Consider the following 22,136-nt stretch of genomic DNA (forward strand, 5'->3'; position numbering starts at 1 on the left):
TAAATTTGTCCTTTCAAATAACATACCGCTATCTGACCAATAAACTACAATTCCCATACTGCTTCGTGTCAACGCGATCTCTAACTACGCATCTGCTTGTCCTTTTCGTCTCTCTAACTTGATGGCTCGTTCGGGCTGCATATCTTATTGGATGACCTGTGCATCACTCTTTGCTATCTGCATTGTTATTGGTGTTTTACCTCCTCCCTTCCGAACACCGTTGCTAGGGCGGCAGCGTAGCAAGGTTGTATGGTCAGGTTAATTCCTTAAAACGTTTTACGCATATTGCGTAAGATATCTGCTATGTTGGGAGCAAAGGGTTACGGTAAATACGTAGGCCGATGGTACCAGCTTTGAGGGACAGCCGGAGAGGTAAACATGGGATTGGGGCTATTATGGGCCTTAGGTTCGGGAAAGAAGCGAGAAACTAGACATGTGGATACAAGGTGTGAAGCCTACGCCCTTATGGTGTTTATAAGGGCAAATGTAAAACTAGTTAATAGATAATGTCCAGTGAAGCTTTATACGTGATTACACATTTCTAGATACAGACAGGTCTGCGTATGTGTACACTTTAGCATGAACTGCTAGTGATGAATTCTGGTAGAAGTAATATCGGTATATATAAGCACACCTTATTACATAGCACCACTGTATCGGGAATACACCCACGGTAATGTATAAAACAGGCAGGTGCCTTTGCAAAGTGTTTATAACAATCAGCAGGCACACACCCTAAAAGTTCTGTGACACTGAAATGTAGTTTGGGTAATTAAAAGTTATTTCTTAAATGTTTTCACAGCTATAATTATGCATGGTAATAAATTAGATATAAATCAGTTTAGGCCCTGGAGATGGTGTACTTCTGTATGTAGGGTAGATACATACTGAAAGGGGCAGTAAATTCAAAATTAAACGTTCATAATTCAAAGAGTGCAACTACAAAAATAATTTATAAATCAATTAGCTTTCTTTGCTTGATATTTCTTTGTTAAAGGGCCAAAATAATTTTAAAAAATATACGCTCTAATTTGTTAGATGTGACTTTAAGACTAATGACCCTGCTGGTCTTGAGCGGAAACCGCCAATGATCCAATCAAAAGCGCTAGTTACATAGCTGAGTCGTGAGTCTAAGCAGCAGTTTATGTTCGGGACCAGCAGTGCTCTGCGGGTCCTGATAGATACTTCTGTGTGTTTTTCACCCTTTTTGTGGGTTAAACAAACAGTAGTGCAGTGTTGCCTGTCTTAACATTACATGCTCTTATGAATTAGAGCTGGGATGACCAACATGTGGCCCTCTGCACTAGTTTTTGTGGCCCTGGGAAAAGTATAACTAAGAATCTGTGTCAAAGTTTTTGCGACCCCAAGAAAAAAGTTAAACTAACAAAGTAAGCTTTGGGGTTTTCTGGTATGTGGGCAACCAAGGAAATATATTATTATTTTGTGTTTAATAGCCATAAATGTATATGTGGCCATCAAGACTTTTAAAAAAAATAAATAGATCTGCAGCCCCAAGTGTTAGGAAGTTGGTCATCACTGAATTGGAGCGGGGCATTTTTCCCCTACTATTATGGCCCTTTAAAGAGTAAAACTAGGTAGGTTCATGGAAGATCAGGAGTGTGCATATGTATTTAGCATTGAATAGTATGGTTTGTAGCCGTGTTACATTGCTGCAATAGAGTGCTAAAGACAAATGCACTCTTCTAGTCTCCTATGAATCTCCCAAGGTTTACTCTTCAACAAAGCAAGTTTGACATAATTAAAGTGAAGGTAAAGTTTTCCGTTTTTGTAGCCTGTATTCTATTCCTCATCTACTATATACTATGATCGCTAATTTCTTTTTTTATATTTGTATATATATTATTGTTATCTAAACAGTTTATATTTACTGTCCCGGCCGTTCTTAGCTCCGCCCTCCATGGATTTCCGGATTATTCACTATATTACGTACAGAGCGGTCCCACCCGCTCTGTACGTACTTCAAATGCGCGTTCCAGATTGCCGGAAACAATGGCGCATGCGCACCATTCGCCGTACATTAGATTTGCGCCTGCGTGACAGAAAAAATGTTATACCTAAAGCGCAAGTTTGTAAATAGAGAAGACGTAGCCTTATAAATCCAAAAAAGCGCATGTGCAAAACTGGAACGAGCGTTGTGACTAAAAGATAGGAAGTGAAGGCAACGCATGCGCATAGAGAAGAGTAATGCGGTGACGTAATATAACGGCCGGTGTTTCAATTGGCTAGTAAAAAACGTGACCGGGCTTAGAAAAAAGAAAAAAAAAACGGGTTGTTTTAACTGTGTTCTCAATCGGATAAAGAAACGGTAATAAATAAATAAATATAGCGATTCGAAAAATGTGATGAATTAAAGTCCCATTTATTTTCATAGTATTTACAGGGGAAAAAGAGTAATAGATGAAACTTTACCTTCACTTTAAATTATAACTTTTTTTAATTTTTTTTAATTCATGCTCTCTATGAGGGCCTAATATTCAAAACCTCGCCAGCATGGGGTTTGCAGAGGGCAACATGCATTGCTCCTCTGGACAGCACACAAATAGTGACCCTGGACAGCACTATTCATGTTCCTCCCTGCAGCATGTGCAATTTATAGCTGTCCAGGAAAACATGGCCGAGGTGGAAAGCCTAATTGTAGGAATCTGTTTTACATAAAGAACACTTCATAGAAACATAAGCATGTCTCAAGTTAAAATTTGTGCTTCTAAAACATTTTTTAAGGGCCTTGCCGTACCGTTGAAAATTCTTAGACTAGCTCGTCTGAGCGGCAAGGTTTTGAATATCAGGCCTTCAATAACAAAAGTTTAATTTTGATTTTACTGTCCCTTTAAATTATCTCTGTTATAAGTATTTAAGGGAAATGATCCTAAGCGCTGTTAAAATTTAAATGACAACACATTCTAAAGGCTTGTTTTACAGTACTTTCTGATGTATACAAACTGGGATATTAATATTCTGATCTCTTTTACACCCCTACAGGTAACAAAAAACAACCGTGTGGATGATGTAGAATAAGTGTGTGGCCCCATGAGCCACATCACTTTTTCAGAAGAACATGGCTAAAGCAAATATTGCCCAGGATATTATCCATAGGCAAATTCAGGTAAGTTTAATGATTAAATTATGATTGAACCTTGCATAGGCTCCCGTTCTAATTCAGCAGAATTTACCTGAAAGGTGCCTCTATTTTCCCAGTGTTTCATAATTTAAAGCTGTTTCAGTGAGTTAGATACCACTGTCCTCAAGTACCCCCAACAGGCCAGGTTTTCATTATAGATGAACTAGTGCACAGGTGAAGTAATCAGCTGATCAGTAACACCATGGTTACTGACCTGCTCTCACCCATCAGCTGATTATTTCATGAAAACCTGGCCTGTTGGGGGTACTTGAGGACCGCGGTTGAGCTAGCAAAACCCAAATGCATGTGTGATACAATAACATACACTATACCATGCATGGGTGATACAATAACATACACTATACCATGCATGGGTGATACAATAACATACACTATACCATGCATGGGTGATACAATAACATACACTATACCATGCATGGGTGATACTATAACATACACTATACCATGCATGGGTGATACTATAACATACACTATACCATGCAGGTGGGATACTATAACATACACTATACCATGCAGGTGGGATACTATAACATACACTATACCATGCATAGGTGATACAATAACATACACTATACCATGCATGGGTGATACAATAATATACACTATACCATGCATGGGTGATACTATAACATACACTATACCATGCGTGGGTGATACTATAACATACACTATACCATGCATAGGTGATACAATAACATACACTATACCATGCATGGGTGATACAATAACATACACTATACCATGCATGGGTGATACAATAACATACACTATACCATGCATGGGTGATACAATAACATACCCTATACCATGCATGGGTGATACAATAACATACCCTATACCATGCATGGGTGATGCAATAACATACCCTATACCATGCATGGGTGATGCAATAACATACCCTATACCATGCATGGGTGATGCAATAACATACCCTATACCATGCATGGGTGATGCAATAACATACCCTATACCATGCATGGGTGATGCAATAACATACCCTATACCATGCATGGGTGATGCAATAACATACCCTATACCATGCATGGGTGATGCAATAACATACCCTATACCATGCATGGGTGATGCAATAACATACCCTATACCATGCATGGGTGATGCAATAACATGCCCTATACCATGCATGGGTGATACAATAACATGCCCTATACCATGCATGGGTGATACAATAACATACCCTATACCATGCATGGGTGATACAATAACATACCCTATGCCATGCACATTTGATACTATACCATACATGGGTTGAATTTCACTTTGCTTATCCAATTATTTAGAAAAACCCCTGCCAGCAGCTTTACACAGCATTCTTATTAAACAGGTAATTCATCCACTTTGGGATGTTTTGAGGAGTACATTTTGGCTGTTTGAAAATATTTTTTTAAAACATTTATTGGTGATTTATTTATGTTTTAGTATTGTTTATGACATAACGACGCCACATCTGGTTAAAATTGCATTATGTTTCAAATTGCTAACACATTAAATACCAAGGGGGTACATTTTTACTAATAAAAAAAAGAGAACAAATATTTTATTATTTACAAATTGAGATTTATAGTACTACAAATTGTCTGTATTTTATTGCTTATGCTCCAAAAGTTCTTTCTTTCTTTTGAGTAATCCTAGTGTTCAAAATAACTGATTTAGATGTGCAACAATATGTTGCCTGCAGGTCCCTGGCAATAGAGTTGTTTTTTTTTATGTTTATCAAAAACAGTTCTAGTAAAGGCCCAAAAACCTATTTTTTTTTTATTTTATAAAAATATATATAATGATATAATTGAGGTTTAGAGCTACAATAGCACAGACATATTGTAAAACATTAATCTTAAAAGTATACTGTCACAGATACAAATGGTAACAATCAGATTAGCAATACTTTAAACACATTGCACAAAGTGAAATGCTATAACTTCGTGTTATCTATAAGGCATCATAGAAAAGATGTAAACCTACATTTTTTTTGTCTCCTTGGACACAATGAAGCCACTCTCGGGCATCAATAAACTACAGATACTGCAAGTAACAGGATAGATTTGTGTATATATAAAAGGTCACCTGTTAACCTTATATCATAATATAAAAAGTAATGAATAGTATAACAATACAACCAATACAAGAATATAATGTCAGTTTCAAAACTCCAAAAAAAGTATTTGAAGTTTAATATGGAATGTGATCTATATACCAATAGAAAATATTTAATGTTAGTCTGTCAGAAACAGGTCTTATTGGAACATAAATATACATAGAGTTGGTAGCATTCACAGTATGTATGTGTGTGTGTATATATATATATATATATATATATATATATATATATGTGTGTGTGTGTGTGTATATATATATATATATATATATATATATATATATATATATATACACAAAAACGAAAGAAAAAATGCTGTAATGCGTCTTCCATACATAGAAGTCTGAAGACATGTACAAAGAAAGAAAAAAAAACTTATTTGGGATAAAAAGAGCTATAAGCCATATTAGAGTAGGAACACATATTATAAGTGATCTAGTCAATGGTACAAACATTACTATACTGTTTGCTAATACACAATCAGAGGTTAAAGAGGGGACTGCTGTAGTGTACCTTCTAGCTATGAAAATATAATGACACTAAGGGCTCGATTTATCAAGCCCTTCGCCTCTCTGCAACTGCAGGTGAGACCACTGCTTCCTAGCCACTTCTCCACCTCTTAGGTTGATAATTTCAATCTCCCCAGTCTCATCTGACCGGGGGAGATTGACAGCTCCTGCCCACACATGATTGGCTGATTGGACAGGGGGCAGCAGTGCACTCAAGCGCAAAATAGAGCTTGCATGCAATGTTAAATTCCGCATGGGGAATGTAGTTCCCCAAAGGCAAGCAGCGGCAGACAGGGGCGCATATGTCCGCCCCTGTCCACCGCAGCTTGATAAATCGAGCCCTTAAAGAACTTGTTTAGGAGAATTGGAGCTATAATTGAGCAGTGTTAAGAGTCACAGATATCATATTATGAATAGTGAGTGACCTACAAGAAAGTAAGACTTGCCTATGAGGTATAGCTTAAACCTTCGCTGTTATAGTACTAATCATTAAGGTAAATGTAAATATTGTAAATAAACCAGATGTACATATAATATCAGTGTGTAAACAGCAGCATAGCTGTTCTGTTTAGTAACAAATATAATTATCCCTTTCTGTAAAGAAGTAAACGCATGATAATGCATACCATGACCGCCTACTGTACAAAACTATTGTTTAAACAACATTAGTCTTTAAGTTGCAGTGAGTAAATTACAATGGATACCATAAGAGAAGTCCTGCACATTGAGCAGATGCCCAAGATGACATCCAGTTGATAAGACCGTCTAATAAATAACTTAATCCAACCCTCTTGTAAAAAAAAAAAGTAAAGGACATCCAAAGAACTGTTGTGATGAGTGTCGACAGCTATACAGCTGGTATGCCAAGCATCCAAAGCTTCAAACTAGCTGTGGAAAGTTCTTTGCAGTCCAACCAAATAGAAGACAAGCTGTCCCAGATGTCATCCATAATGAAAGATATCATAAACCTGGGGGAGACTTTAACAAAATAGGGTAATAATGAAACCCTGTTATTGTGATAGGACCCAGCTCAACAGAGCAAGTTCTAAAAATAACCTTATTCCACAGCCATTCAAATGTTTCTTTTGATTAACTCGTTAACCCACTCCAGTTTTCATGTTAACCCAGCAATACCCATCTGCAATATTCCAATAGTTTTAGAAGCTTTCACCTGTCTGCTGTTCGATAAACTGTGTAGCACTGTAATAGGGATTCCCCCTGTCATCTAAGAAGGGTTGGGAAGTGGCCAATATGGAATTCTGCTGTAGTACCCACAGGTAAGCAGAAGTCCATGATCCACAGAGGTGCCATGTGGGTCATGGAATTCTTCTGTAGTACCCACAGGTAAGCAGAAGTCCATGATCCACAGAGGTGCCATGTGGGTCATGGAATTCTGCTGTAGTACCCACAGGTAAGCAGAAGTCCATGATCCACAGAGGTGCCATGTGAGTTGCAATGCCTTCATGAGACACCGCTGTGTAGAAAACCTCACTCACAAGGGGAATAGCTGGTTATGCACCTCTTACCTTTATACAATCTATCCGGCTGCTCACACAGATTGGATTCTTCATTGTCTCGGGAGCCAAGATTTGAGGTATGTGTTTCTGTCTCCAGCTCCCAAGGAGAGCCTCCTCCTCTTCCGCAACTTTGGTTCAGTTACCCGTAGACTTGCGGTTTACCAAAAACGGATACCTCTGATTCTTTGGTGCATTCACCATCATTCATTCTTTGTAGAGTAGGATAGATGAGTTAAGGGCCTCTCTCATTTCTTCCGCAAACCTGCTTCTGAACTCTACTAGCAGGCAAGCAAATTCATTGAAAAAATAAGTCGGTAGCCATAGTATGGTTGCAGTGTAAAATATAAGTAGAAACTGCTCACCCGCGACACAGCGATTTAAGGGGACAATGTTGAGGCTTCAGGTATAGGGGAAGGCCTCTAAATAAGAAGTGTGGTGCTGAGGGCATAAATTAAAAAATATATGATAATTATAATTGTTCTTTTTGCGCACATTTTAATAACATCAGTGGTTAAAGGGACAATATACAGTAATTTCCATATAACTGCATGTAATAGACACTACTATAAAAATATTATAATATTATGCAGGGATACTGTTATAAAAATCAAGTATAAAACTTTTTAAAAACTTACCTAGAAGCTCCCGCTGTTGATGAGGTTAGGCTGGGACACCCATTGAAATGGGCTGATAAAACATGAGGAGCAGACATTTCCTCCTCCCTTGCATATGGAAAGACCCATTACACAACCAGGAGTATACATCAGTATACATCTAAAACTTTGAGGCTTGGTTAGGAGTCTGAAAATCTGCACAATGTTATTTACAAAAAAGCAAAAATAATTTTGTTTTACAAAAACACCCTTTAAGGAAAAGAATACTTGTGGTCAGCATCAATATTAAATAAATCGGCTATCATGTTTTACCTTTGCTTTGAAAGTCGTACTTAGATTCTCCAATTATATTTAATAATTTGAGCAGTATTACTATTTCAGATGATGGATCTTTTAATGGATTGGAATATAGTATGAGAAGCAAAACAAAAAAAAAAAAAAAAATATCACCTGAGCTGTCATACGATATTTATTATTGCTTAGGAATTCTAATAGATTGCAATGGGGGTCATAATTTTATCTATTTTATGAAAGTGTTATACTATTATTTTTAATCATTATGCTGCAGTAGGTCTTGTAGTCAAGACATAATTCAACTTATTTATTTGTATTTACTCTTAGAGGTGGTTTGCAAATTTAAAAAATGTAGTACCAGCCATGTAGCGGATCATTAGTAATCTTACATAGAAAATCAGAGCAAACTTGCTAATATATTTTATAGGATATGTAATATGTACTTATTGTTTTTTATAGGAGAGGAAAGCAAGGAGTTTTCAAAGAAGTCATCATGTGACTGACCCCTTTATCCGTCGGCTAGGACTAGAGGCAGAACTGCAGGTGAGAGTTTAATAGTCAAGGAGAGAGTTGGTTTTGAAATTTGGGCAGAAATACCTGATAATCTGGATTCATTGGTTTTAGGGTCACACTGGCTGTGTCAATTGCTTGGAATGGAATGAAAAGGGGGAGTGAGTATATAATTTCTTTGAAATTACTTTTTTCTTATGACTTTTTTTATTGCTTCCTTCGTCTTTCACACCATTATAGACTGTCATATTTTAACTACTGTTACTCCATCTTATATTAAAAACAAAAGAAAAAAAATCCAAATAATAAAAAAAAAAAAAGTTTTTCTAATTCTTAAGTCTTATCTGATATTTTAATACCATTTCACTTTTCTTACTGCTTTATTTTTGTGAATTCATGTCTAGTTTGTTGGCTTCTGGTTCTGATGACCAACATATGATGCTATGGGATCCATTCCATCACAAAAAGCTTTTGTCTATGCATACAGGACATACAGCCAATATCTTCTCTGTCAAGGTAAGAACTTGGGTCCTTAAACTCTTGGAAGGGAGCATCTGAGGGAAAGTTTGTTTAGTTTGTAGGCTGTATACAAAATAAACCTTACCTTTCTTTTCTGCCTTATTCTTTTTTGTTTTGCTTTCTCTCCTTCAAACTTTACATCTCTTTGCTCTTTCATCCATTTTTTTAGTTCCTCCCCCATTCTAATGATCGAATCCTGATCACAGGAGCAGCTGATACTAAGGTCCATGTCCATGATGTAAATTCTCGTGAGACCCTCCATGTCTTCTCAGAACACACCAATCGGGTTAAGCGCATTGCCACAGCACCCCTATGGCCCAACACTTTCTGGAGTGCAGGAGAGGATGGCCTTATCCGGTTAGGGGCCTGGCCCTTAATAATGTGTTGGCAAAAAGGATTGGTGTGAGTGTCATAGGAGCTAACTTAATTCTTTTCGCACCTAGGCAGTATGATCTGCGGGAGAGTGACACTCACTCTGACGTCCTGATCGATCTTACAGAGTACTGTGGGCAGCTGGTGGAAGCCAAGTGTGTAAGCGTCAGCCCCCAGGACAATAATTGCTTGGCTGTTGGGGCTAGTGGACCTTTTGTCAGATTATATGACATACGCATGATTCACAGCCACAGGTAGGGAATACCATCATTTGTAATGGGGAGAAAGAAAATCAACGTATATGACTTTATTGCATATGTTTTGTTTTTAGGTATACAGTGATGAGAGCTCTATAAATCTTAGTTTCTGTATTTTAGTGTCTTTGTATATTTCTTTGTGTATTTATATTTGGAGATTGGTTTCTGTTTTAAATTGATCTTTGTATATATTTGTAGCAGGAAACTCTCGATTTATATAGGGATCTCTTATGTAGCATCCTTCTAAATCTCTCGTCCTACAGGAAAAATCTTCAGCAGAGCCAGTCTGGGCTCCACACGTTTTGCTCACGACAGAAACCCATTCCAGAGGGAGCTGCGCAGTACTACGTGGCAGGTGGGAGGGTTGTCTTAATTATTTTTATATGTTACTCCATCTTTTTATTTTCTCCTTGTCAAATTATGTACTGTACTCCAAAACAATCTGACTCCTTCCAGCCTGATGTGATGTATGTTTTATATCTGCTTCAAAGGGATATGAAACCCAAATATTTTAGTTCATGATTCAGATGGATCATACGAACTTTCCAATTTACTTCTATTATCAAATTTTCTTGTTGAAAGAGCAGTAATGTGCTTCTGGGAGCTAGGTGAACACACTGGGTGAGCCAATGACGAGGCATATAAATAAATGCAGCCACCAATCAGCAGCTAGCTTCTAGTAGTGCACTGCTGTTCCTAATCTTACTTAGGTATCCTCTACAATAAGATATCAAGATAATGAAGCAAATTAAATTAATAGAAGTAAATTTGGTAAGTAGTTTAAAGTTGCATGCTCTCTGAATCATGAAGGTTTCATTTTGACTTTACTGACCCTTTAGCCATGACCCGAGTGCTACCAACTTGAGCCTATGATCTGCTCCTCCTTCCTGACCAATTGGACCCTGTATAACGTTCCGCCAACTTGACATTCTAAACCCTTTACAAATCTATCCCCTTAACACTTAACCCATACCTTTTTTAGACCATAATAAACTATGTAGAGAACTTCGCTGGACTGAATTACATTCTAGGAAATCCTTCCCTTTTCTGATTACTTACAACTATAAGCCTCTCTTGCAAAATAGCAAAGATGTCTTACCTGTTTCTGTATGATTGTTCTCTTGTATGTGACGTATTTGCATGACTGACAACCAAGTGGTAAAGTGGTTTTAGTCTGAACAAATAATCTTCAGTAGTTTGGACTAACCTAAAACAATTGCACTTTTTCTCCTTAGGCCATTTACCTATTAAGCTTCCGGATTACAACAACCGGTTACGTGTTTTGGTGGCCACATATGTAACCTTCAGCCCAGATGGAACTGAGTTGCTAGTCAACATGGGAGGAGAGCAGGTAAGCCACAGAATGAAAGGAATTTGAAGTTCTTGAACCATATATGTTTTATTGCATTGCACACTAGTGGTTTATTGATACAATTGTTTTACTACCCCTTTCATAGGTGTACCTGTTTGATCTAACATTCAAGCAAAGGCCTTGTACTTTTTTACTGCCTAAATCACACCATAACTCAGGAGGTGAGTAAACACCAAGTGTATAAATAATACTTATAATCCTGCGAGAAAAAGAGCTGGGCTATGTCATCAGTTTGGTGTGCAACATTTTAATTTTCTAAATATGTATTGCAATTTCTTTTACTTCTTAAAATGCTGGTGAACGGTGCACTTTTGAAACGGCTATAGCTTTTATTAGAAGCATTTTTACTAATACTGTACATATATATTACAAACATGCTTATTTAGAAAACTGTCATGCATCCATGTGAATTCCAATTTTAGCTGGAATGTCCCTTTAATATGAAAGTATTTTATTAATCCATATAGCATAAATATAATGCATCAATAATATTTCCTGGATCAGCTGTTAATTGTGTCATGAAGATAACATGATTAATGGAGAAGCCCCAAAGTATTGTGTGCTGTCTGTGGCATTATGGCCAAATATGAATTAAAAAAATGGGTCTGTGAACTTTGAATCTTTAGCCTCAGTAATGCACAGTAGATTCTTTTCTAGCAATATTTACATTTTCTTTTTCCTCACAGTAAACCAGTTATCAATGTTTGCACTGGAGCGCAGCATTCTTTGTAATGATATGCAAATTCACTTTACAATGCCTCACCTTTTTGCTTCCAGTTCCCTTCTTAAACATGGATTCCCTCATGCCAACTTAAACACAAAATGTTTTTAACGCTCACTTGCACTGTCTCACTATCTATAATATCAACAGATACATTTTATCCAATATTGATGTGATTTTATATCTGCCCAACACTTTGTGAGTCAGAGCTCACATATATCCAACTACTTGTCAGTTTGTATAAGTTTTCTTGATTGAAAATATGCTGAAATAAGGTACCCAATAATAATTAATGTACTTTTTTCCTTAGAGTTGAAGCATGCTCTAGAACAGTGTTTTTCAACCAGTGTGCCGTGGCACACTAGTGTGCCGTGAGAGATCCTCAGGTGTGCCACGGCAGACTGACAACAGTGTGACATATTTTTTAAAGTTTGCTTGTTTTTTACTCCCAGTGCAGGGGTAGTTTGTAGGAGGCATGGTATAACAGTGCAATACATACAGTATGTGTGTGTTTGTGTGTATGTGTATATATATCTGCTGTATTAGGCTACAATGTGTGATTTTTTTTAAAAATTTGGGATGGTGGTGTGCCACAGGATTTTTTAATGTAAAAAAGTGTGCCACGGCAAAAAAAAAGGTTAAAAATCACTGCTCTAGAACCAAGCAATCTGTAGGGTATTTACATAATACCTGTTTGGTGATCAGTCAGAAATGTTGCTAGACACTTCCTATTTATTGTTTTGTCTATACCTTACATTTATTTAGAACACTGTTATGGAAGAGGACTATTACAAGTTCTGTCTGAAATAGGTTGGTTTGAGTGGACAATCTACAGAGAAGATAGGGTTGAAGTGGGTTTTGCTGCCTTATGTTCCCCTATAATTAACCTATTTTAGATTAAAAGGACAAAAACACAACGTTTTTCTTTCATGATTTAGATAGAACATAACATTTTACACAACTTTCTAATTTACTTCTATTATCAAGTTTTTTTCATTTTCTTGTTATTCTTTGTTAAAACCAGAAATGTAAGCTCAAGAATGTGCACGTGTCTGCAGCACTATAAAGCAGCAGTTTTGCAACAATGTTATAGATTAGCGGGAGCACTTGATGGCAGCACTATTTCCTGTCATGTAGGGCTTCAGGCATGTGCACGTTACCTATCTAGGTATCTCTTTAACAAAGAATAACATGAGTGAAATAAATTTGATAATAGAATAAATTGGAAACTTTTTAAAAATTGTATTATCCATCGGAATCATGAAAGACATTGTTTGAGTTTAATGGCCCTTTAAATTAATCCGTACATGATTCTTTATATAGTTCTTCTGTATTGTTATATATTAACACCCTCGATCCTGGATGGTACTTTGTGCAAGTGAGTTAAATCATTGAGATTAGGTCAAGTGAAGTAGGGCTTCAGTGTGACCATTTATTCTATTAGTCACAGTTTTGGAATATATTTTTAAGATACTTGTCAGTAATGTTTGATTGTAGGTTCTACGTTCTAGCACTTGTTGTTTTTGTAAGTTACTATTTTAGCTTGCAGTAATTCACCAAGAGGGGTTACTCAAGTAAACCAAGGGGTTAGGAGTCACTAGTAAAATTCTAGGACCTGTGGTTCCTTGGGATTTGTTAAAGGGCCATTAAACACAGAATTGCAAAATGTACAAATAGATAATAAAAAGACAATGCAAAAACTCTTATTTTGAATTTCAATTGAGTAGTAGATTTTTTTTTATTTATTTTTTTCCTAACAAAGTTCTGTTTTCCTTCCCGCTGCATCATGTGATGGCTATCAGCCAATCACAAAATGCATATATGTATATTCTGTGAATTTTTGCACATGCTCAGTAGAGCTGATGCCTCAAGGTGAATATAAAAATATTGTGCATATTTTGGTAATGGAAGTGAATTGGAAAGTTGTTTACAATTGTGTGCTCTATCTTTAATCATGAAGATTTAATTCTGACAGTGTTCCTTTTAATAATCACCCTTTCAAGGTTATTTTATACAGTTGTTACCATATCTCTGATAACACTGTTTAGTTTAGTAGATCAAGGGATAGGAAAGTTAATATTAAACTTGCATGATTCTGATAGCGCATGTCATTTTAAGACACTTTTAAATTTACTTCTATTTTCAAATGTGCTTTATTCTCTTGGTAGCCCTTGTTGAAAAAGAATATGCATATATCCTATACTAGTGAGAACTGCTGCTAATTGGTGCCTGCACACATTTTGTCTTTTGTGATTGGCTGACTAGATGTGCTCATTTTGATGCCAGTTGTTTGTTTTTTGTTTTTTTGTCCACAGAGGTGCAGAATGGAAAGACCTCAACCAACGGTATTCATCGATATAGTAATGGGTTCCGTATAAGTGACAACAAGAGCCTGGTGGGGTAAGATAAGTAGAAGATATTATGTTTTTATTTATTTTTTTACTTAATCCTGGCAAAAAGAAAAGTATTTGTGTGTGTGTGTGTGTGTGTATATATATATATATATATATATATATATATATATACAGTATCTCACAAAAGTGAGTACACCCCTGAAATCTTTGTAAATATTTTATTATATCTTTTCATGTGACAACACTGAAGAAATTACACTTTGCTACACTGTAAAGTAGTGAGTGTACAGCCTGTATAACAGTGTAAATTTGCTGTCCCCTCAAAATAACTCAACACACAGCCATTAACGTCTAAACCGTTGGCAAAAAAAAGTAAGTACAGCCCTAAGTGGAAATGTCCAAATTGGGCCCAAAGTGTCAATATTTTGTGTTGCCATCATTATTTTCCAGCATTGCCTTAACCCTCTTGGGCATGGAGTTCACCAGAGCTTCACAGGTTGCCACTGGAGTCCTCTTCCACTCCTCCATGAAAACATTATGGAGCTGGTGGATGTTAGAGACCTTGCGCTTCCTCACCTTCAGTTTGAGGATGCCCCACAGATGCTCAATAGGGTTTAGGTCTGGAGACATGCTTGGCCAGTCCATCACCTTTACCCTCAGCTTCTTTAGCAAGGCAGTGGTCGTCTTGGAGGTGTGTTTGGGGTCGTTATCATGTTGGAATACTACCCTGCAGCCCAGTCTCCGAAGGGAGGGGATCATGCTCTGCTTCAGTATGTCACAGTACATGTGGGCATTCATGGTTCCCTCAATGAACTGTAGCTCCCCAGTGCCGGCAGCACTCATACATGCCCAGACCATGACGCTCTCACCACCATGCTTGACTGTAGGCAAGACACATTTGTCTTTGTACTCCTCACCCGGTTGCTGCCACACACGCTTGACACAATCTGAACCAAATAAGTTTATCTTGGTCTCATCGGACCACAGGACATGGCTCCAGTAATCCATGTCCTTAGTCTGCTTGTCTTCAGGAAACTGTTTGTGGGCTTTCTTGTGCATCATCTTTAGAAGAGGCTTCCTTCTGGGAAGACAGTCATGCAGACCAAATTGATGCAGTGTGCGGCGTATGGTCTGAGCACTGACAGGCTAACCCCTCACCCCTTGAACCTCTGCAGCAATGCTCGCAGCACTCATACGTCGATCTCCCAAAGACAACCTCTGGATATGATGCTGAGCACGTGCACTCAACTTTTTTGGTCGACCATGGCGAGGCCTGTTCGGAGTGGAACCTGTCCTGTGAAACTACTGTATGGCCTTGCTCACCGTGCTGCAGCTCAGTTTCAGGGTCTTGGCAATCTTCTTATAGCCTAGGCCATCTTCATGTAGAGCAACAATTCTTCTTTTAGATCCTCAGAGAGTTCTTTGCCATGAGGTGCTATGTTGAACTTCCAGTGACCAGTATGAGAGAGTTTGAGAGCCATAACACCAAATTTAACACATCTGCTCCCTATTCACATCTGAGACCTTCTAACTAATGAGTCACATGAAACCGGGGAGGGAAAATGGCTAATTGGGGCCAATTTGGACATTTCCACTTAGGGGTGTTCTCACTTTTGTTGCCAACAGTTTAGACATTAATGGCTGTGTGTTGAGTTATTTTAAGGGGACATCAAATTTACACTGTTATACAGGCTGTACACTCACTACTTTGCATTGTAGCAAAGTGTCATTTCTTCAGTGTTGTCACATGAAAAGATATAATAAAATATTTACTAAAATGTGAGGGGTGTACTCACTTTTGTGAGATACTGTGTGTGTGTGTGTGTGTGTATGTATATGTGTGTGTGTATGTATGTGTATATATATATATGATAGATATCTATGTATATATATTTGTATTTTTTCATATAGGTGGCAAGAGTCCATGAGCTAGTGATGTATGGGATATACATTCCTATCAGGAGGGGGCAAAGTTCCCCAAACCTCAAATGCCTATAAATACACCTCCCCACCTCTCTCATACCTCTGTTTTGTTTCTTGCTCCTGTTCCAACAAACCCTGTGAAGGCTCAGGCTTTTCTGAAGTGTATTTCAGACCTAGAGCTTTCAGGGGTGATTGTACCAGTTCCTCAGCAGGAACAGGGAATGGATTTCTATTCAAATCTATTCATTGTTCTAAAGAAGGAAGATTCTTTTAGACCAATCCTGGATCTGAAAACTTTAAATTGTTTTGTAAGAGTCCCAACTTTCAAGATGGTGACTATAAGGACTATTCTGCCCTTTGTTCAGCAAGGTCATTTCATGTCCACAATTGACTTACAGGACGCTTATCTTCACATTCTGATTCATCCAGACCACTATCGTTTTCTGAGATTCTCTTTTCTAGACAAGCATTACTAATTTGTCGCTCTTCCATTTGGCCTAGCAACAGCACCAAGAATTTTTTTCAAAGGTTCTCGGTGCCCTTCTATCTGTAATCAGAGAGCAGGGTATTGCAGTGTTTCCTTATTTGGACTATATCTTGGTACTAGCTCAATCTTTACATTTAGCAGAATCTCACACGAAACAACTAATGTTGTTTCTTCAAAGACATGGTTGGAGGATCAATTTACCAAAGAGTTTCTTGAGTCTTCAGACTAAGGTCACCTTCTTAGGTTTCCAGATAGATTGTGTCCATGACTCTTTCTCTAACAGACAAGAGACTAATGAAATTGGTCTTAGCTTGTCGAAACCTTTAGTCTCTATCATTCCCTGTAGTGGCTATGTGCATGGAAGTTTTAGGTCTCATTATTGCAGCATTGGACGCAATCCCCTTTGCTCGTTTTCATATAAGACCTCTACAGCTTTGCATGGTGCACCAGTGGTGCAGGGATTATACTCCGATATCACAGTTGATATACTTAAAGGTACAGTCGACACCAGAATTTTTTTTTTTTTTTAAAAGATAGATAATCCCTTAATTACCCATTCCCCAGTTTTGCATAACCAACACAGTTATAATACTACATGCTTTATCTCTGTAATTACCTTGTATCTAAGCATCTGCAGACTGCCCGCTTATTTCAGTTCTTTTGACAAACTTGTATTTTAGCCAATCTGTGCTCACTCCTCGGTAAATTCACATGCACGAGCTCAATGTTATCTATATGAAACACGTGAACTAACACCCTCTAGTGGTCAAAATGCATTCATCTTAGAGGCGGCCTTCAAGGTCTAAGAAATTAGCATATGAACCTCTTAGGTTTAGCTTTCAACTAAGAATACCAAGAGAACAAAGCAAAATTGGTGATAAAAGTAAATTGGAAAGTTGTTTAAAATTACATGTCCTATTTGAATCATGAAAGGTTTTTTTTTTTGGACTAGACTGTTCCTTTAAATCCGACCACTCAACTCTCTCCGACTTGGTGGTTAAACCATCAGCTTATTGTTCAAGGGGCCTCCTTTGTTAGTCCTGCCTGGACTGTGATCACAACAGATGCAAGTCTTACAGGTTGGGGAGCTGTCTGGGGGTCTCTGACAGCACAAGGGGTTTGGAATCCTCAAGAGGCGAGGTTACTAATCAATATTTTAGAACTCTGTGCTATTTTCAGAGCTCTTCAGGCTTGGCCTCTATTGAAGAGAGAACTTTACATTCGTTTTCAAACAGACAATATCACAACAGTGGCATATGTCAATCATCAAGGGGGGACTCGCAGTCCTTTAGCAATGTAAGACGTTTCTCTGATACTTTCTTGGGCGGAATCCAACTCATGTCAAATCTCTGCAATTCATATCCCAAGTGTAGACAATTGGGAAGCGGATTATCTCAGCCGTCATTCTCTACATCTGGGGAGAGATTGGTCTTTCCATCCAAAGTGTTTTTTCAACTTGTACAGATGTGGGGTCTTCCAGAAATAGATCTGATGGTCTCTTGTCTGAAAAAGAAACTTCCCTGATACCTTTCCAGGTCCAGGGATCCTTAGGCGGAAATGATGGATGCTCTAGCAGTTCCTTGGTTTTACCAACCTGCTTACATTTCTTTTTAATGACACGATGAGTCCACGGATCATCTTAATTACTACTGGGAATACCTCTCCTGCCCTGCAGAAGGCGGCAAAGAGCACCACAGCAAAGCTGTTAAAAAGCTCCTCCCTTCCCTCCCACCCCAGTCATTTTCTTTGCCTAAGTTAAGAGCAAGGAGGTGGTAAATTAGGTGTTAGAATAAGATCTTCAATCAAGAGTTTATTATTTTTAAAGTAGTACAAGATTGTGCTGCTTTGTCCTAGGGTGTAGTCGTAGTCCATTTCAGTCTCTTCAGTAGAGCAGTGGTGGCTTTAGAGCAATGGGAACTTGTGGGACATAATTCTCACTGCGGCTCCTATACATTTATGCTGCCCTAATCCTGGGAGACTGAGTAAGATTTCTCAGTCTTTGTCTATTTTCCACAGGTCCATGTGAGGGAGAGGACCTCGCAAACCTGGTGAGATGCCTTGCTGCCTGTCATTTTTATGAGGTAAGTGCTGACTTTTTTCTGGGGCTAAGAAGGAAGAGACTCAGAAAAAGGTTGGGCACTTTTATTCGATGGGGAAAAGAATATGGTTTTTATTATTTTCCTTGACACTATATGGAATCCTTATGTTTCTTACAAGGGGTTTATATAAGGCAGCATTTGCAGGCACTGGGGATTGAGGAGAACAGGCTCCATGTTGCTGATACTCCTTTATTAATAAGACAGAGTTTCATTCAGATGTCGGCTAACATGTTGTTTGGGACACGCCCACGATGGGCGGGACTTGTGTGGCGGTATGATTATGTGTTGCTCACATATTTTCTAATTTTTCTTAAATATGAGTATGAGGGATTTACTTATCACAGTGTTTGCTTAAAACAGAGTTTCAACAAAAACTCAAAAGCAATGTTATATGGTTTTAACGTTATTCACAAAGGACATGATTGGTTCCGGTTTCCATAGCGGTTATTTCCGGTAATCCGACATGGTTTTATAGTTTAGCAGTTTAAGCTGAGTTAACACTGTTGATGGGGGTTAAATCTTTTACTTGCAGTGATAAAGATATCGTTTCCCCAGTTCTAAATAAAACGGTTCCATTTTTACAGTACTTAAAAATACAGCAGTTTCCTTTTAAATGTTAAAGAGACATAACGTTGCCATCTGTATAAAATTTTAATAAAATTTTTCTTTTTGGCTTAGTTATTTCTGTTAGATATTTTCAATATCAATTTAGTGTTTTTTTATTCCAAGAATAGAACTGTTCAGTTGTTGCAGTTCATCAGTAATAAAGCAGTTATTCTTTAAAGTTTAAAGGAACAGGAAAAAATTATATTTTCTTATTTCTGTGTGAAATTAAGTCTCAGTTATAGATTACATAGTCTGCCATTCATTGTCTTTTTCTCATGTGTTTGAGGTTCACAAAATTTAATTTTTTTGTTTTTTTGAGCCAATATTGTCTATGGGTTTATTTTTGACATTGTTCAAAATATATAGCAATTTCTCCTCAGGTGTCCCAAAAATTTTTTTCTTATAGTTATACAGTGACATGCTTTTCCTCCCAATTCCCTTGCTAGAGGGAGAGCGCACGAGGAAATTTTAAAAGGATCGGTGTGTAGGTTTCTGTCTCAATTGTATCTCTTCCGAATTTTCCTTGTCATAAGTATTGAAGACGGAGGATAATTTGGTATCTTCTGAGAGTAAGACCTCAGAATCAGACAGTGCAATTCCTTCCTCTGAAGCTGGAGTGTTATTCTTCAGATTTAGGCTAGAGCACCTCCACTTACTATTTAAGGAGGTTTTAGCTACTTGGAACGACTCTGATACTATGGTCATAGTCAATCCTACACAGGTTTTTCCTTGGCGGAAGTATTAAGAAGATTTTCTGCCAGATAGGGCTACAGTGATTAGGCCTAGGGAATGGGAGAGACTGGGTATTCCTTGTTTCTCCATTACCTATAATTATAAGATGTTTTCTTTCAGTGGAAGAGAAAGCTGGATTCTAAACCTGGAGTACCTGGTTCAGCCCCAGGCTAGGCCTAGGAAGGGAGTAAGCATTGGCATACCTGTCATGCAGTTTGCTTTTAAGACAAGAAAGCTACTATTCCCTTGAGGACAGTTGTTTCTTCAAGGATCCTGTGGATAAGAAGTTAGGGGGTTATAATGACCTTCTACGGTTTTCATTGCTACTTTCATTAGTACTGCTACATAATGTTTTGATGTGTTGTCTGATTCTATTTGGACAGACACTCCTCTCGAAGATATCGAGGATTATTAGGTTGATCATCTCTTTTGTTTCAGATGCTTCCCTTCAGGTTATTGAGCTGGGAGCTAAGATTCAGGCTTTGCCATATTGGCTCGCAGAGCTTTATGGTTAAAATAGTGGCCTGCGGATGTGTCACTTAAATCTAATATTTGCCATTTCCTTATAAGGGAAAGACCTTGTTTGGGCGTGGTTTGACGGAGGACATTTCCTCCCTCAGGATAGATATGTAAATAAGAAGGACTTCAGAGTAAGTTTGTTACTTTGAGGTTTCTTAGGAAATCTTTCCTCTTCTTCATCCAAGCAGAGTAGTCCAAGTCAAGAGACAGCATGAAGGGCCTGTCTCCGATCCGGGACTGGATCTTGTGGGGGCAGGTGCTCCTTATTCTCTCAGGATTGGATTCGAGATCCATGGGCATCATGTCCCTGGGATACAAACTAGAGTTCAAAACCTTTTTCCTCTGCCTTTCTGCCTTCAAGATTGTCTGTAGACTGAGAGACAGGCAGTTTTACATCTGTACGTACCTTTCCGACCTGGGAGTGATAGTTCCTGTCTCTTTGCAGGATAAGTATCTTGGGTATATTCCAACGGTTGGTGGTTCTCACAAAGGAGGGAACTTTTAGACCTGTTTTAATTCTCAAGAGTTTAAACAGGTTTTCTCAGAGTACAGTCTTTCAAGATGGAAATTACTCTTTCCATTCTTCCTTGGTCCAAGAGGATCAATTTAATGACTCCGGTGGCTTTGAAGGACGCATATCTACATCGACCCTTTCTCAGGGATCATCACAAGTTTCTATAAGTTTAAATACTTACAATTCATGTCTCTTCCATTTGGTCTCGCCACAGTCCCAAGAAGCCTCTCAAAGGTTCTGGGATTCCTACTTGTGGTGCTCCGTCTGTGGGGCTTTGCAGTGGTCCCTTATTGGGAGGGTATTCTTTCCTTTCAATAATAGGATCGCATAGGGAAATGTAATTATTTTTTCCCCACAATTTCTCGGATAGAAAGTGAAGTTGTACTACAGTTTCCTAGTTCCTAATACAAGGATAGTTTCTTGGGAACTATTATAGATTAATTTTATATACAATATTTTTTGACTAAGGTCAGTAGATCAAATCTTTTTCTCGACCATCAGAGGTTCAGTGTATGGTGGTAATCGGGCTGATGGTAGCGGCATTGGGTATCATCCCGTTCGCCTGTTCCCTCCTTAGACTTCTGCAGTTAAACATACTATGGCAGTGGAACAGAGATTATACAGATCTGTCTCCGCGATTAAAGGCAGGAGACAAGGGTTTTTCTACTTTGGTAGCGGTCTTAATATCATATCTCCCAGGGATCTGGGTGATTGGGACAACAGGTGCCGGCCTTCTAGGAGGGGGAGCAATCTGGGGCTCTCCAAAGGTTCAGGGAACTTAGACTCGATTGGAGTCTGTTCTTTCCATAAACGTTCTGGAATCAGAAACATTTTCCAGTGCTCTACTGGCCTGGTTTCAGTTAGCTTAGGTCTGGTTCATCTAGTTCAGTCGGATATATAACCTCATGGTTTTTCGGAAGAATGCCTAGCTTTCGAGGTATGGT

The 22,136-nt window shown here is 38.2% G+C and overlaps 1 protein-coding gene across 2 annotated transcripts in view; it reads left to right on the forward strand.

The window, feature by feature from the left end:
• Positions 1–298: 298 nt before the first annotated feature.
• Positions 299–22,136, forward strand: part of LOC128644208 (WD and tetratricopeptide repeats protein 1) — a 46,958-nt gene continuing 25,120 nt past the window's right edge. The window contains exons 1-11 of one of the 2 annotated variants that reach the window (XM_053696904.1): positions 299–372; positions 3,001–3,124; positions 8,667–8,750; positions 8,832–8,878; positions 9,122–9,233; positions 9,406–9,593; positions 9,680–9,862; positions 10,129–10,220; positions 11,101–11,216; positions 11,323–11,398; positions 14,274–14,358. In XM_053696904.1, coding sequence (XP_053552879.1) covers positions 3,077–3,124; positions 8,667–8,750; positions 8,832–8,878; positions 9,122–9,233; positions 9,406–9,593; positions 9,680–9,862; positions 10,129–10,220; positions 11,101–11,216; positions 11,323–11,398; positions 14,274–14,358 — 1,031 coding nt within the window. In that variant the 5' untranslated portion in view covers positions 299–372; positions 3,001–3,076. Of the gene's footprint in view, positions 447–3,000; positions 3,125–8,666; positions 8,751–8,831; positions 8,879–9,121; positions 9,234–9,405; positions 9,594–9,679; positions 9,863–10,128; positions 10,221–11,100; positions 11,217–11,322; positions 11,399–14,273; positions 14,359–22,136 lie in introns of both variants that reach the window. The other variant, XM_053696905.1, reaches the window with a different exon arrangement.

Source organism: Bombina bombina, unplaced genomic scaffold (genome assembly GCF_027579735.1).
Source record: "Bombina bombina isolate aBomBom1 unplaced genomic scaffold, aBomBom1.pri scaffold_786, whole genome shotgun sequence".
In the NCBI taxonomy this organism is placed as follows: domain Eukaryota; kingdom Metazoa; phylum Chordata; class Amphibia; order Anura; family Bombinatoridae; genus Bombina; species Bombina bombina.